Source organism: Camelina sativa, chromosome 7 (assembly GCF_030686135.1).
Source record: "Camelina sativa cultivar CO46 ecotype springtype chromosome 7, ASM3068613v1".
NCBI lineage: Eukaryota > Viridiplantae > Streptophyta > Magnoliopsida > Brassicales > Brassicaceae > Camelina > Camelina sativa.
Window position 1 is genome coordinate 1,838,939 of NC_141886.1, and position 11,806 is coordinate 1,850,744.

The following is an 11,806-nucleotide window of genomic DNA, read 5'->3' on the forward strand; positions in this document are numbered from 1 at the left end:
CATTGTGTCAACCAAAATATGACTACTTCAAGATTGTGTAAAAAAAAAAAAGACTACTTCAAGGTTCAGTCGAAAGATGAATCATTCTCTTTGTTGTTGGGGCCTCCACTTCCAGGACTCTGTCTTTATGATTTTCTTCCCCCCCCCACCATGGACCCATTCTAAAGTCATTAATGTGTTTGCCTAGTTTGAGTTTGAAAATATATGTATTTGCAACATTTCTATGCACTTTTCAAAAAATAGCAATTCATTTGTTCTCTCTATGATTCACTATACTTATTAAGAAAAACACATGTAATAAATTGAAATGAATACAAAGAAATGTTGTATCTTCGTTTCTCAGTAATTTGTGTACAAATTTAAAATAAAAGACATTTTGGTAGTTTTGTCTAGCGAGCAAGTAATAATATTGGAGAAGAAGATACACAAGAGAGCGAGAAGGGACACATGTATTTTCGAAGCAGACGAATTAGATGCCTGTTTGGTCCTTTATAATAAGTTATAATTACCTCCAAAGACTCACTTTAAAAGTGTCTTGTAAAGGAAGGTCGGTCATATAGGCGGTGATGATGACTCTTTTGGAACAAAGTGATTGGTAAAGAAGAAAACTAGAAAGCTTAAAAAAGGAAAAAAGAAAAATGCATGTGGTTTTGTTCTATTCATTTTAAAGACATCTTTTCCGAAGAGTCGGAAAATAACACTTTTCACCGTTTTTAGCTCCAGCTTTTCACCACCCTGCCGTTTTTTTCCCCACTTTTATCGGTGCTTTTTCTTCATCTTCGACCTTAGCTCAGAAGCTTTCAGATCCACGACCCTTTGGCTTCGCAATAATTAGATTCGTTTAAGTAATTAGAGAGGTATTTCACTAATCACAAATGACCTTTTTCAATGTTAATTACAAGTTGTCTTTTTTGTGTATACTGTTGCAATATACTAATAGGGGGGGGGGGGGGGGGTTCTTTTGATGAACAATTTAATAATTATGATTAACCGTAATATTGTAATGTAGTAAGTAAGTTCTGGTAACCGTTAATCAATGTGTCAGAAAATGTCGTATATTTTTTTTAATTTTATAAAGTTTTTAATTTTTAACTAACAGAAGAAAAAAAAAAAAGAAACCGTAAAAGGTAAATAAACATTTTTTTTGTCGGTTATGTTTTTTTGTCGATAAATATGAGAAAAATAGAGAGGGTACTGTACAGTGTAGTAAGTAGTAGTGTAGTGGCAAAATCTGGAAACTGCTATTTTAGCTTTTCTCTCTGCTGTGAAATATGCAGAGCCGACGTGAGCTTCACGCGCCACCGTAACCTGAAGGAGAAGAAGAAGAAGAATCCCCCAGCCATGGGGTGTGCGGCGTCCAAGCTCGACAACGAAGATTCTGTACGGCGTTGTAAGGATCGCCGTCGTCTCATGAAAGAAGCTGTCTACGCTCGTCATCATCTCGCCGCCTCTCACGCCGATTACTGTCGATCTCTTCGTCTCACTGGATCTGCTCTCTCCTCATTCGCCGCCGGTGAGCCTCTTTCTGTCTCGGATCAAACTCCGGCGGTTTTCCTCCATCCTCATCCTCCTCCGCTTTCTGAACCATCTCCGGCTAAATTTATCCCCCCTCCACGTTTTCCTCCGATGTCTCCTTCTGTTGCTAGTAGTACCAAACAGTCTTCTTCAGTCAATTCCGTCTCTTCAAATCGACGGCGGAGACAGCCACCGAAACCTAAGCTCCCTCATATACTCTCGGAGTCAAGTCCTTCGTCTTCTCCGAGGAGTGAGAGATCCAATTTCATGCCGAACTTTTATCCCGGAGCTGCTTATCAGAACTCTACTTACTCCGCTACTCCTTCTCATGCGGCCTCCTCCGTCTGGAACTGGGAGAATTTTTACCCTCCTTCACCTCCCGATTCCGAATTCTTCAATCGGAAGGCTCAAGAGAAGAAACACAACTCCGATGATCGCTTCAAAGATGATGATACTGAAACAGAGAGGTCAGAGTATGATTTCTTCGACCCTAGTAAGCAGAAGCTGAAGCAGTTCGAATCAGTGAGCAATGCGGTGGAGACGGAGACGGAGACGGAGACTGAGAGAGAGGAAGTACATTGTAGTGAATGGGAGGATCACGATCATTACAGCACCACGAGCTCCGATGAGGAGGAAGAAGAAGATGACGATAGAGAGTCGATCTCTGAGGTAGGGACTCGCTCCGAGTTTGGTGGATCTACGGTGAGAAGTACTTCGATGAGACAGCATCATCAGCCAATGCCGCGAGAATACGGCGGCGCTGAACAAGGAAAATATGACAAAGCAGATGATGCGACGATATCTTCTGGTAGCTATAGAGGCGAAAGAGAGATCACTGACATGAACATGGTGGTTAGGCATAGGGATTTGAAAGAAATCGTTGATGTCATTAAGGAGAATTTCGATAAGGCTGCTGCTTCGGGTGATCAAGTGTCTCAGATGCTTGAGCTTGGCAGAGCTGAGCTCGATCGCAGTTTCAGCCACTTGAAGAGTGAGTTCTGTTTTCTTGCTTTTCTTGGTAACTTGGAACTATACATGCTTTGATGGATATACAGTTTGTGACATTGTGAATTTTGTGTGTTATTAGAAACGGTGATTCATTCTAGTAGCATATTAAGCACCTTGAGCTCGACATGGACCTCGAAGCCACCATTGGCAGTCAAGTACAGGATAGACACGACGGCGTTGGATCAACCAAACAGTTCGAAGAGCCTTTGTTCTACTCTTGATCGTCTCTTGGCATGGGAGAAGAAGCTCTATGAAGAAATTAAGGTTCTTTACAGTTTGTCCATATCAAAGCGTTTGTAGGTTTTGATGAATTTTGTCAATTGACTGTTGGTAACTGATGAATCTTATTCAGGCTAGAGAAGGCTTCAAGATTGAACATGAGAAGAAGTTAGCACAACTTCAAAGCCAAGAGTATAAAGGGGACGATGAAGCTAAACTAGACAAGACAAAGGCCTCTATAACGAGGTTACAGTCATTGATAATTGTTACTTCTCAAGCTGTTACAACCACATCTACTGCCATAATCCGTCTTCGTGATACTGACCTTGTTCCACAACTCGTTGAGCTCTGTCATGGGTAATTTTGCTCTATCTATATAACTGAATCACCCTTTTGCTTGATGTTATCTTGTGATCCCACAGTTTTCTTGAATTTGACATTTTTGGCAAGCAATCATTACTTTACCCATTTGCTGTCTTAAATTTAGTATCCTATTTATTTCCACCTATCTTTAGAAGAATCTTGTGGACTTGGTAAGTGTAGGTGAACAATAATGAGCTCATGCGTTTAGAATTTTGTGGTCCTTGACATGCTTATAGTGAGACAAAAAGGTCTCTTACCTCTGTTATCTATTGTTACAGTTTAGTTCTTAGCCTTTTGACGTTTTATAGCTTATCTTGCCAAAGTAACTACTAAGTTGCTGAAATTGGTAATTATGTCTCATAGTTAAGAGGCAGTATAACCTATAGGCAATAAACTGTAAGAAGCAGTATACTATTGCAGACACTAATCTGTGTTTTTATTTTCACCTGATGCAGCTTTATGTACATGTGGAAATCTATGCATCAATACCATGAGACTCAGAACAGCATTGTGGAGCAAGTCCGGGGGCTCATTAACAGATCAGGCAAAGGTGAATCCACCTCTGAGCTACACCGACAAGCAACACGTGACTTGGAATCAGCTGTCTCTTCTTGGCACACCAGTTTCAGCCGTCTAATTAAATTCCAACGTGACTTCATACTCGCAGTTCACACCTGGTTCAAGCTAACCCTTCTCCCAGTTTGCCAAGAAGATGCCACCGATCATCATAAAGAGCCGCTCAATGCTTACGCCTTCTGCGATGAGTGGAAACTCGCTCTAGACCGTGTTCCCGATACAGTCGCATCCGAGGCAATCAAAAGCTTCATCAACGTTGTGCATGTGATATCCGCAAAACAAGCTGATGAACATAAGATAAAGAAAAGAACAGAATCAGCATCAAAAGAGCTTGAGAAGAAAGCTTCTACGCTTAGAAACCTAGAGAGGAAATATTACCAGTCATACTCAATGGTCGGTGCTGGTTTACCAGATTCAGGACCCGATAGCGAACACATGTTAGACGCTCGAGACCCGCTAAGCGATAAAAAATTGGAGCTTGCAGCTTGCCAAAGGAGAGTAGAGGAAGAGATGCTGAAATACTCAAAGGCAATAGAAGTGACAAGAGCCATGACTTTGAATAATCTGCAGACAGGTTTGCCTGGTGTGTTCCAGTCGTTAACAAGTTTTTCTGCTTTGTTCATGGAGTCTCTCCAAACGGTATGCACTCGCTCATACTCTATCAAATAGGACGCTGAATTGTATACACATATATCTTGATAGTCATACAGAGTTACAGTAACAAAGCTCAACTCTTACAAATTTAAAGTATGGCTCTTGTTTTGTTGCCCTTATTTATGTCTTTTAGCATTAATGTGAGGTCAGTTATTGTGTTTCCCCAAGAAATTGTTGAAAACATTTTTATTTATTAGAAGGAGAATGTAAATAAACAAAATTTTGAAACTGAGGGCGTCGCTTTGATTCTGGATATGTATTTAACTTCTAATATGATCTTATTCAGACAAAATTTGGGTAACCTTTTGCAGATTTTGTGGTTTATTTACTGAAAAATGAAGGGTAAAAACCTGTAACTGTAAGCAAGAAACTAAAGAGGGGGTAAATAATCTGTGTGACTGTGATATTTATCTTCAATTCCAAGTGGCAGGGGTGTGGGGTCTGTTTCCATCGGATTCTCTCTCTAGTTCGCATCTGACAACTCTCCATTTCTTGTCTGAAAGTGAAACCACCACATGGTTGTGTTAAAATAGGATTTTACCGGATCTTCTCTGTGTCTTCTTCGTACCTTGTGTCCCTCCCAGAACCTAATAGACAGAATCTCTCCCATGTCCCTTCTTGTCTTTATCCCTTTACTGTTTGAGGATAAAAGATCCACACAACGGAAACAAACAAAAAGGTTGGAAAAAGATTTTATCTCTTTCCATATGAAAGCCTAGACCTGGCTGGCGTCCATACAATTAGTCTGAAGGTCAATGTAATGACTATTTTAAAGCATAAGGTCTGATAACAAATATTTAACAACATGATTTAAAAAAGCCTCTAACGGGAAAACCCAAGTACATGTACTAACTTCTCTGGATCATATGCCTTTTGCAACTCTCAAGGGCTTGGGATAACGAAACTCAGATGCCCTGGCTAGCAGAAGGCACTGTGGCCGGCAGTTATGGCATCATTGAGTTGGTGTGCATACCTAGCCAAGAAATCCAAGAAACAAATGACAATTTGAACCTAGGGAAAATCATAACAATGAATCTACATTATCCATTTCAGTAGGGAATCCGGTCAAAACTGTTGACAACCTTATTGTTTTGTGGTTGTCAAGTGAAGTGGCTCCGAGGCTCACCATTAAATTGTCCACAATCCTCTGGTCCAGTCCAGGCAGATCAAATACTTTCAGTTGTGGAGCTGAAATATTAAGGGTAAAGGTAAATATGTCATTATGATCACAATAAAAAAAAAAATTGCAGGTCATATGTCTCATAACCCATGTGCAGAAGAGTAACACATTCAATTTAGAGCTCACTTAATAATAAAATATGATAGCCAGCAACTTAAAACTTTAGGCTCTAAACAAACTAAGCACTAGATCCTATTTAGAGGTGGCAACATATTATAGACAACCAACGACATTTAGGCACCCAACTTAAAATTTGCCGAGAATGTTGCTACTTTGAAGACTAAACTGGCTTATCACCTATGCTTTTCCTCTTCCTCCCTTTCATAACACTCCTTCCCCGTCTTCTTACTATTTAGAAATTAGACCAAAGAAGGCAGTCAATTTCAACTACCTGTACACCATCTTCTTACCAGTCGTGTGAGTGTTTTAAACAATTCACCTCTGATCGCAATTTTCCCAAAAATTATGTGCACCACCAAATATGACACAGGTCAGGATACATGGTGGCAGTTATACGGGCAAGAATTTGCAGGCTAACTTAGCAGCGATATCATCAAGAACTTTGTTGAAATGTGGATCTTCTAGTCCTTTTATTTTCCATTGTAGCAGTCTGATATTAATGTCACTTAGTATTGGATCTCCATCTTCTTTACAGTGAACTTGTATCAGGCGATCTATGCATTTGATCAAGTACTTGCTTGATCTTAGCTTAAAATGGTTAATAGACTCCTCGACGTCTTCTTCAGCTTCAAAACATGATACACACATACTCTCCAACGTGTCGGTTAAGTTGAAAACAAGAAGTGTGCCTTCAATAGCCTCCTCCTTGGTAATCTCATTCGACAGTAAAGCAGATATTCTACAGAGTCCCTTTCCTTGTTTGAATCCAGTACTCCGTGATTTCTTAAAGGCGGGAATTTTCCCAGTTGCAGCATAGTGCAGTACCAATTCATACTCCTCATCTGTTACTGGATATGGAGAACCAAACAGTACGCCAACCACCACCCTTCTTACCAAAAAATTGTTTTGGAGGCCAGAGCTGAAAGAGGTATGTGTTTTCTGCGAATCCAATTCAACTGAATTGGTGATTTTGTTGTCATATTCTCTCAATAGGTCCTCCACAATACTGGAAGCCTTTATTTTGCCAGAAACGAGCCTATCTGGTTTCTTTCTCTTGCCAGTTATAGTCTCACTACGATGTGCTTCTGAGCCGGAACTTTTACTGATACATATCTCTGAGACTCTAATGAGAGACTTACTTAGTGATTCTTGAATGGTTCCAGTTACAGGGTTTAGTATCCAAGCAATGTATGTAGCCGCAGCAATGGAGAGATCTTCCGCATCACATGCTTGTCTACAATCAGCCACTTTTGAAGTGTATCTACGGTGGATATTTTCCAACGATTTTCCATCTGAGAAGAGCATAGCAGAAGCAAAATAAAACCAATCTGGGAAGTTAATAGCCAAAGCCCTGCCAGAAGATACAGCATCATTCCAAAACCACTCTCACACACACACACACGTATATGTAAGTAGATCAAACATGAGGAAATCAATTTGCATTATCATGTAAAGTTACCATTCGGTTTTGTCATCTAATGCTTGAACTTTTATCGGAGTAGGCTTACAATAAGCATCCCGTCCTTGTTTCCCAGGAACAGCAGATGGTTTACTGACAGTATGAGCTAACAATACGAGGGACTTGGAGGTGAGAGGACCAGCCAAGATTCTCAGAATTTGACACTGGGAGGGAAAATATGTATCAGAGAATGGCAACATGGAAGCTAGTTCCACCGGTATACCCCACAACGACGGTCTTGAAATAGTGTCCACTATTGCGGAGACCAAACCAGCAAGTACTTCGAAGACAGAAGCAAGTCCCCTGGCGTTAAGCATGAAATTGCATAAGAAAGTAAGACAGATGTCAGCATAAGGTTACATGTGTATATTACTGTAAATTTCCATGACAAGAATTGGATAGGAACTCACGTGAGCAAAAGCCACTTATGTAAAAGGGCTCTGGTGTTGATAAACATAGAAGGAGATAGCGCTAAGCAGATGACAATATCGCGCCACTCTGCCCTCTCGAAAAGCTCCTTCTTTAGACAAAGGAAAGGCCTTTCCACCACATCTTTCAAGATTCTGGAAACATCTTCCTTCAAAGACAACGGATCTTGATACCAGAACAGGATCCTAATCATCAAAAAGTGTCAGACCGGTCTACCTTTTTTTCTGAAACAAGAGAGCAAACATCTCAAAAGCTGCAGCTTCAGTTCCACAAGTTGTACCGACTAACGTAGGTTAGGATAGAAACAGGACAAGAGATCCAACCTCAGAGGTATTTCGTGGTTGTCTACAGATGATTCTCTCGGTAAGAAAGCAAGAAGCTTCGAGACAGCCCTATTTCTTCCATCCTCTAACTTTCTATGCACGCTGCATGATGTTGAAGCTGCCGATCTTACAACAGCTTGAAATAATTCTGTAGCCAATCTTCCTATAAACAGTTCCAAGTCAGATAAAAATATGAAAGAAGAAGAGATGAAAGATAAAAGCTTGGAAATGCCAAATCAAAAAAAAACTCACCGTTCGATCCTCCCAATTTATCAATAATATCCTTAGAGACTTGGATCAAATCATCAGAGCAGCGAGGTAAATAGGAGCTACCAAACTGTAACGTTTCCTCGTTTCGATACCTAAGTACCTTACAATTCCTTGAAGATGACAAGGCGCAAACAATGGTTCGCACCAGATACTCAATCGCCGAATCAAATACCTGAGGAAGAATTTTTTTTGAAAAAGAGAATCACTCACGCACATATGCCAAAATCCAGAATTTCAATCAAAATAACTAACCTGAGGTGCCTTGAAGCACATTAGAGATAACGCTGCGTCCATAACCTTAACCCCAGTCTCCTCGCCGCCGATGTCCAGAGTCAGAGATCGGTTAAGCTCCGAGATAGCTAGTCCCATAGAGGAAGTAAACTCTTCCACTTCTTCTTCGAACAATTGATCTCTGTTCTTAAGCCGGTATGCAAGCGCGGCCAAGAGGTCGGCGACCGCAGACGGAGAGGACATCGAACAGATGAGCAGAAATCGCCGGCGATATTGAATACTGAACTCAGATCATAAAACCGGTTAAGCTATAATAATCTCTGATCATAAAACCGGTTAAGCTATGTATGTCTATTAACACTTAGTAAGCCATTAAGCTCAAGCCCAATGGTCACCGAGGCCCAATTTTAATACGACACCGTTTCTTCTTCAGTTCTTACATGTTTGTAATTTCTAAAGCTAAATTGACAAAAAAAAATATACATATAAGCTCAGAGAAAACTTGGACCAAAATCTAGGATACCCTTGCAATCAAAAGTTTATTCTCATATCTCCTGCGAAAATAACAAACTATTTTTTTTTTTTTTTTTAAATCAAAAATGTGGTTAAAGACAAATAAACCTATATCATTTCTTTTATTTACAGATCCAACCACCTTATACCCACCCAAACCCACAAAATTCGGACAATCTAGTTGAAATCGGATCTCTCCTTTAACTACCCAACTTTTCGAATTCCTTCATTCACGACTCCACTCTCCCTCGTTCAATTCCCGCTAATTATTCTTCTCTCTCAAGTGCAACTAAGGATAACTCGATTCTGGGTAAGTTGAAATAGGTTGGGGTTTTTCGAATTTTGGTTATTTGTTTTTCAAAATCGGGTAATATGGGTTTCGATTTTCGATAATTTGGTTTTCAATTTTGGGGTTTTGTCGATTTTTTTCATGAATTGGAGTGAAGTGGAAGTTGAAATCGGTTGTTTTTTTGTGTGCAAGAGTCGTAATGGTTCGTACGAAGAACCCAAGCTATGTGGAAAAATCGAATCCCCCAGCAGATCTCGAAAAAGAAGGAAATCGTGGGGATGAATCTGAACGTGATTCCGATAAGACGAACTCAATTGAGAAGTCAAATGATAAGGATTCATCGGTATGTATCTTCTCTATATTGTATAACCGTTCAAATAAGAATTCGTTCTAAAAAGTATAACTGTATAACTTAGGAAAACTTAGAAAAAGTATAACTTAGAAAAACTTGGTATAACTAGATATGTGTCTTGCAGGGATCTGAGGATGAATGCGATGTAATGCAACCTCTGAATATGTACTTCGATTACTCCCAGTATACGAAGCCTTTCAAAATGTCTGGAAAGTGTTTTATTTCAGAGACGGTAAACTTATTAGGCGGTCATCTTAAAGAAGAGGAGTTAGATTGGTTTTTAGGGCACCCACAGTTCAAGCATTTCTTCCATATGCTTAAGGATTCGAATCATAAGTTGATGGGTATGTGGATGTTGTTGCTTCGCACGGTGTAAGAAGGGGACGGGACCTTCCGTTGTCGTAAGGACTCCTATTATAACAAGGCAGAAAAACTCGAAAAAGTAAGGAGCATGTGAACCTTTATGAGTCAGTATGTGAACTTTTATGAGTCAGTATGTGAACTCTTTGGTTGTTTTTATGGTTTTTGTTAAGTACTCGGAATGTTTAACTAGGTACAACTCTTTTTTTTTAAGTACAATTCTCTTTTTTAAGTACAACTCTATGTTTTTAGGTACAACTTGGTTGGAATGTTAAAGTAAGTACAACTATGTTTTTAAGTACAACACTCAGTTTGCATCAAAATTTATGTTGTGTGTTTAAGCAGACAAAATAACACACAAGAACAAGACAAATTACCGGCAATCGGCAAATGGAACCACACAAACGATCCTTAGTTGTACCATTACAAAGAACAAGTTTTACTTAGTTGTACTATTACAAAGTACTACGTAGTTGTACCATCTTCCAAGAACAAGTTCTACTTAGTCGTACCATCTTCCGAGACATACCACAAGAAAACATCCAAAAAAACGAGAAAACATATTTTCTTAATTTTCTTCATATCTCTGCTCCTATCCATCTTCAGCTGTCTATATTAGATTTCAAGATTTGAGATGACCCAGAAATCGCAAAAACCCAGAAATCGAAAACCCAGAGAGAGGAATCGAAAACCCAGAAATCGAAAACCCAAAAAACCCAGAGAGAGGAAATTTTGTTTTTGTTTTTGGACCCAGAAATCGCAAGAGAGAGGGAGAGGGGAGAGGAATGAATTTTTTTTGGACCCCCCAAAATCGCAAATCGATTGGAAGCCCTAGATAATTCGCTCCAATTTAATTTTTCAAAAATTAAAATTTTGTTTGACACATAAAAAACACGTGTAGTCGCCAATTTAAACACGTGTAGCCGCAAATTTACACATGTGTAGCCGCCAAAATGCACTAGTTGTTCCAAGTTTTCAGATTGTACCGATCTTGACAAGTTGTACAATTCCGAATTTTTTTTTTTTTTTTTTTTTTTTTTTTTTTTTTTTTTTTTTAATTCCGAATTTTTTTTTGTAATTAGTTATACCATGTCAAAACCCAATAATTTTAGTTGCACACATGGTTTATGGTTAATTGAGATACATTTACACATGTTCATGCGATCATATGTTTGAAAACATAATTTTCTAAACTTTTGTAATTATATGTGGTTTACAACGACAAAGTAACCCTTAAAGTATAAGGTGTTTCATGATAAACTTTGAATATGATGAAAATTGTTATGACAATTCTTTCTTTCAATTAGTAATGTATATTTAATATTTTTGTTGTTAATTATTTATACAATTGTCATATTTATTTTTATTTGAAAATTTATAAATAATAATATAGTTATTTTGTTTTTTTAATTATCAATTTTTAATTATAAAAGTTTAATTACAATTTTTAATTATAAATAATAATATAATTATTTTTGGCAACTAACCTAAGGAAGATAATCACAATTTAACTGAAATAAGTTTTCCCTTAAAGATAAGCAAACATGTCTATCAAGATAATCCACAAAAAACAAACACACACAAATGACAATAGTTGTACCGAGGGAAAAATAAGTTTTACTAAGTTCTCCAAATAAGAAACTAAATCCGAGAACCCTCACTATCAAACCAGCTCCTACTCGAATTTTTCTTCTTCTTCCTGCGTCCATGTTCTCCGGCTGATGGAATCCTTTTTGTTGGTTTTCTTCCTCTTTTTGTGACATAAAAATTAGGAAGAACAATCTTAGCACGTACATCGTCACGGACCGTCCTCGAATACCCCAATGCCCACTGCTCCATCCACCTGATTTATTTCAACATTATTCACGACTTCCACATGCAAAACTTGGAATTGATCTGGATTCATTTCCAAATAACACATCAGATCATCATCATCACGTATGTG

General features: G+C 38.6%; 2 protein-coding genes across 13 annotated transcripts; one reads left to right on the forward strand and one right to left on the reverse strand.

Annotated features, from left to right (window-relative positions):
• The first annotated feature begins 642 nt into the window (after nucleotides 1-642).
• Nucleotides 643-4,563, forward strand: LOC147940736 (nitrate regulatory gene2 protein-like). Its single transcript, XM_087456504.1, has 4 exons — nucleotides 643-2,506; nucleotides 2,603-2,787; nucleotides 2,876-3,099; nucleotides 3,561-4,563. The coding sequence occupies exons 1-4, from the start codon at nucleotides 1,174-1,176 to the stop codon at nucleotides 4,348-4,350; spliced, it is 2,532 nt and encodes an 843-aa protein (XP_087312630.1). The 5' UTR covers nucleotides 643-1,173; the 3' UTR covers nucleotides 4,351-4,563.
• LOC104699876 (uncharacterized) lies at nucleotides 3,501-8,789 on the reverse strand. Of its 12 annotated transcripts, none has more exons than XM_087456513.1 (9): nucleotides 8,369-8,673; nucleotides 8,099-8,288; nucleotides 7,847-8,009; nucleotides 7,505-7,747; nucleotides 7,095-7,397; nucleotides 5,813-6,986; nucleotides 5,418-5,523; nucleotides 4,060-5,308; nucleotides 3,501-3,964 (listed from the first exon to the last, which is right to left on the reverse strand). In XM_087456513.1, the coding sequence occupies exons 4-6, from the start codon at nucleotides 7,714-7,716 to the stop codon at nucleotides 6,026-6,028; spliced, it is 1,476 nt and encodes a 491-aa protein (XP_087312639.1). In that variant the 5' UTR covers nucleotides 7,717-7,747; nucleotides 7,847-8,009; nucleotides 8,099-8,288; nucleotides 8,369-8,673; the 3' UTR covers nucleotides 3,501-3,964; nucleotides 4,060-5,308; nucleotides 5,418-5,523; nucleotides 5,813-6,025. The 12 variants fall into 12 exon arrangements, with proteins under 12 accessions (XP_087312639.1, XP_087312636.1, XP_087312642.1 ...); XM_087456510.1 differs by lacking the exon at nucleotides 3,501-3,964 and having other exon boundaries at nucleotides 5,014-5,308; nucleotides 5,813-5,863; nucleotides 5,955-6,986; nucleotides 7,505-7,708; nucleotides 8,369-8,681; XM_087456516.1 differs by lacking the exon at nucleotides 3,501-3,964 and having other exon boundaries at nucleotides 5,014-5,308; nucleotides 5,813-5,863; nucleotides 5,955-6,986.
• Nucleotides 8,790-11,806: the final 3,017 nt, after the last annotated feature.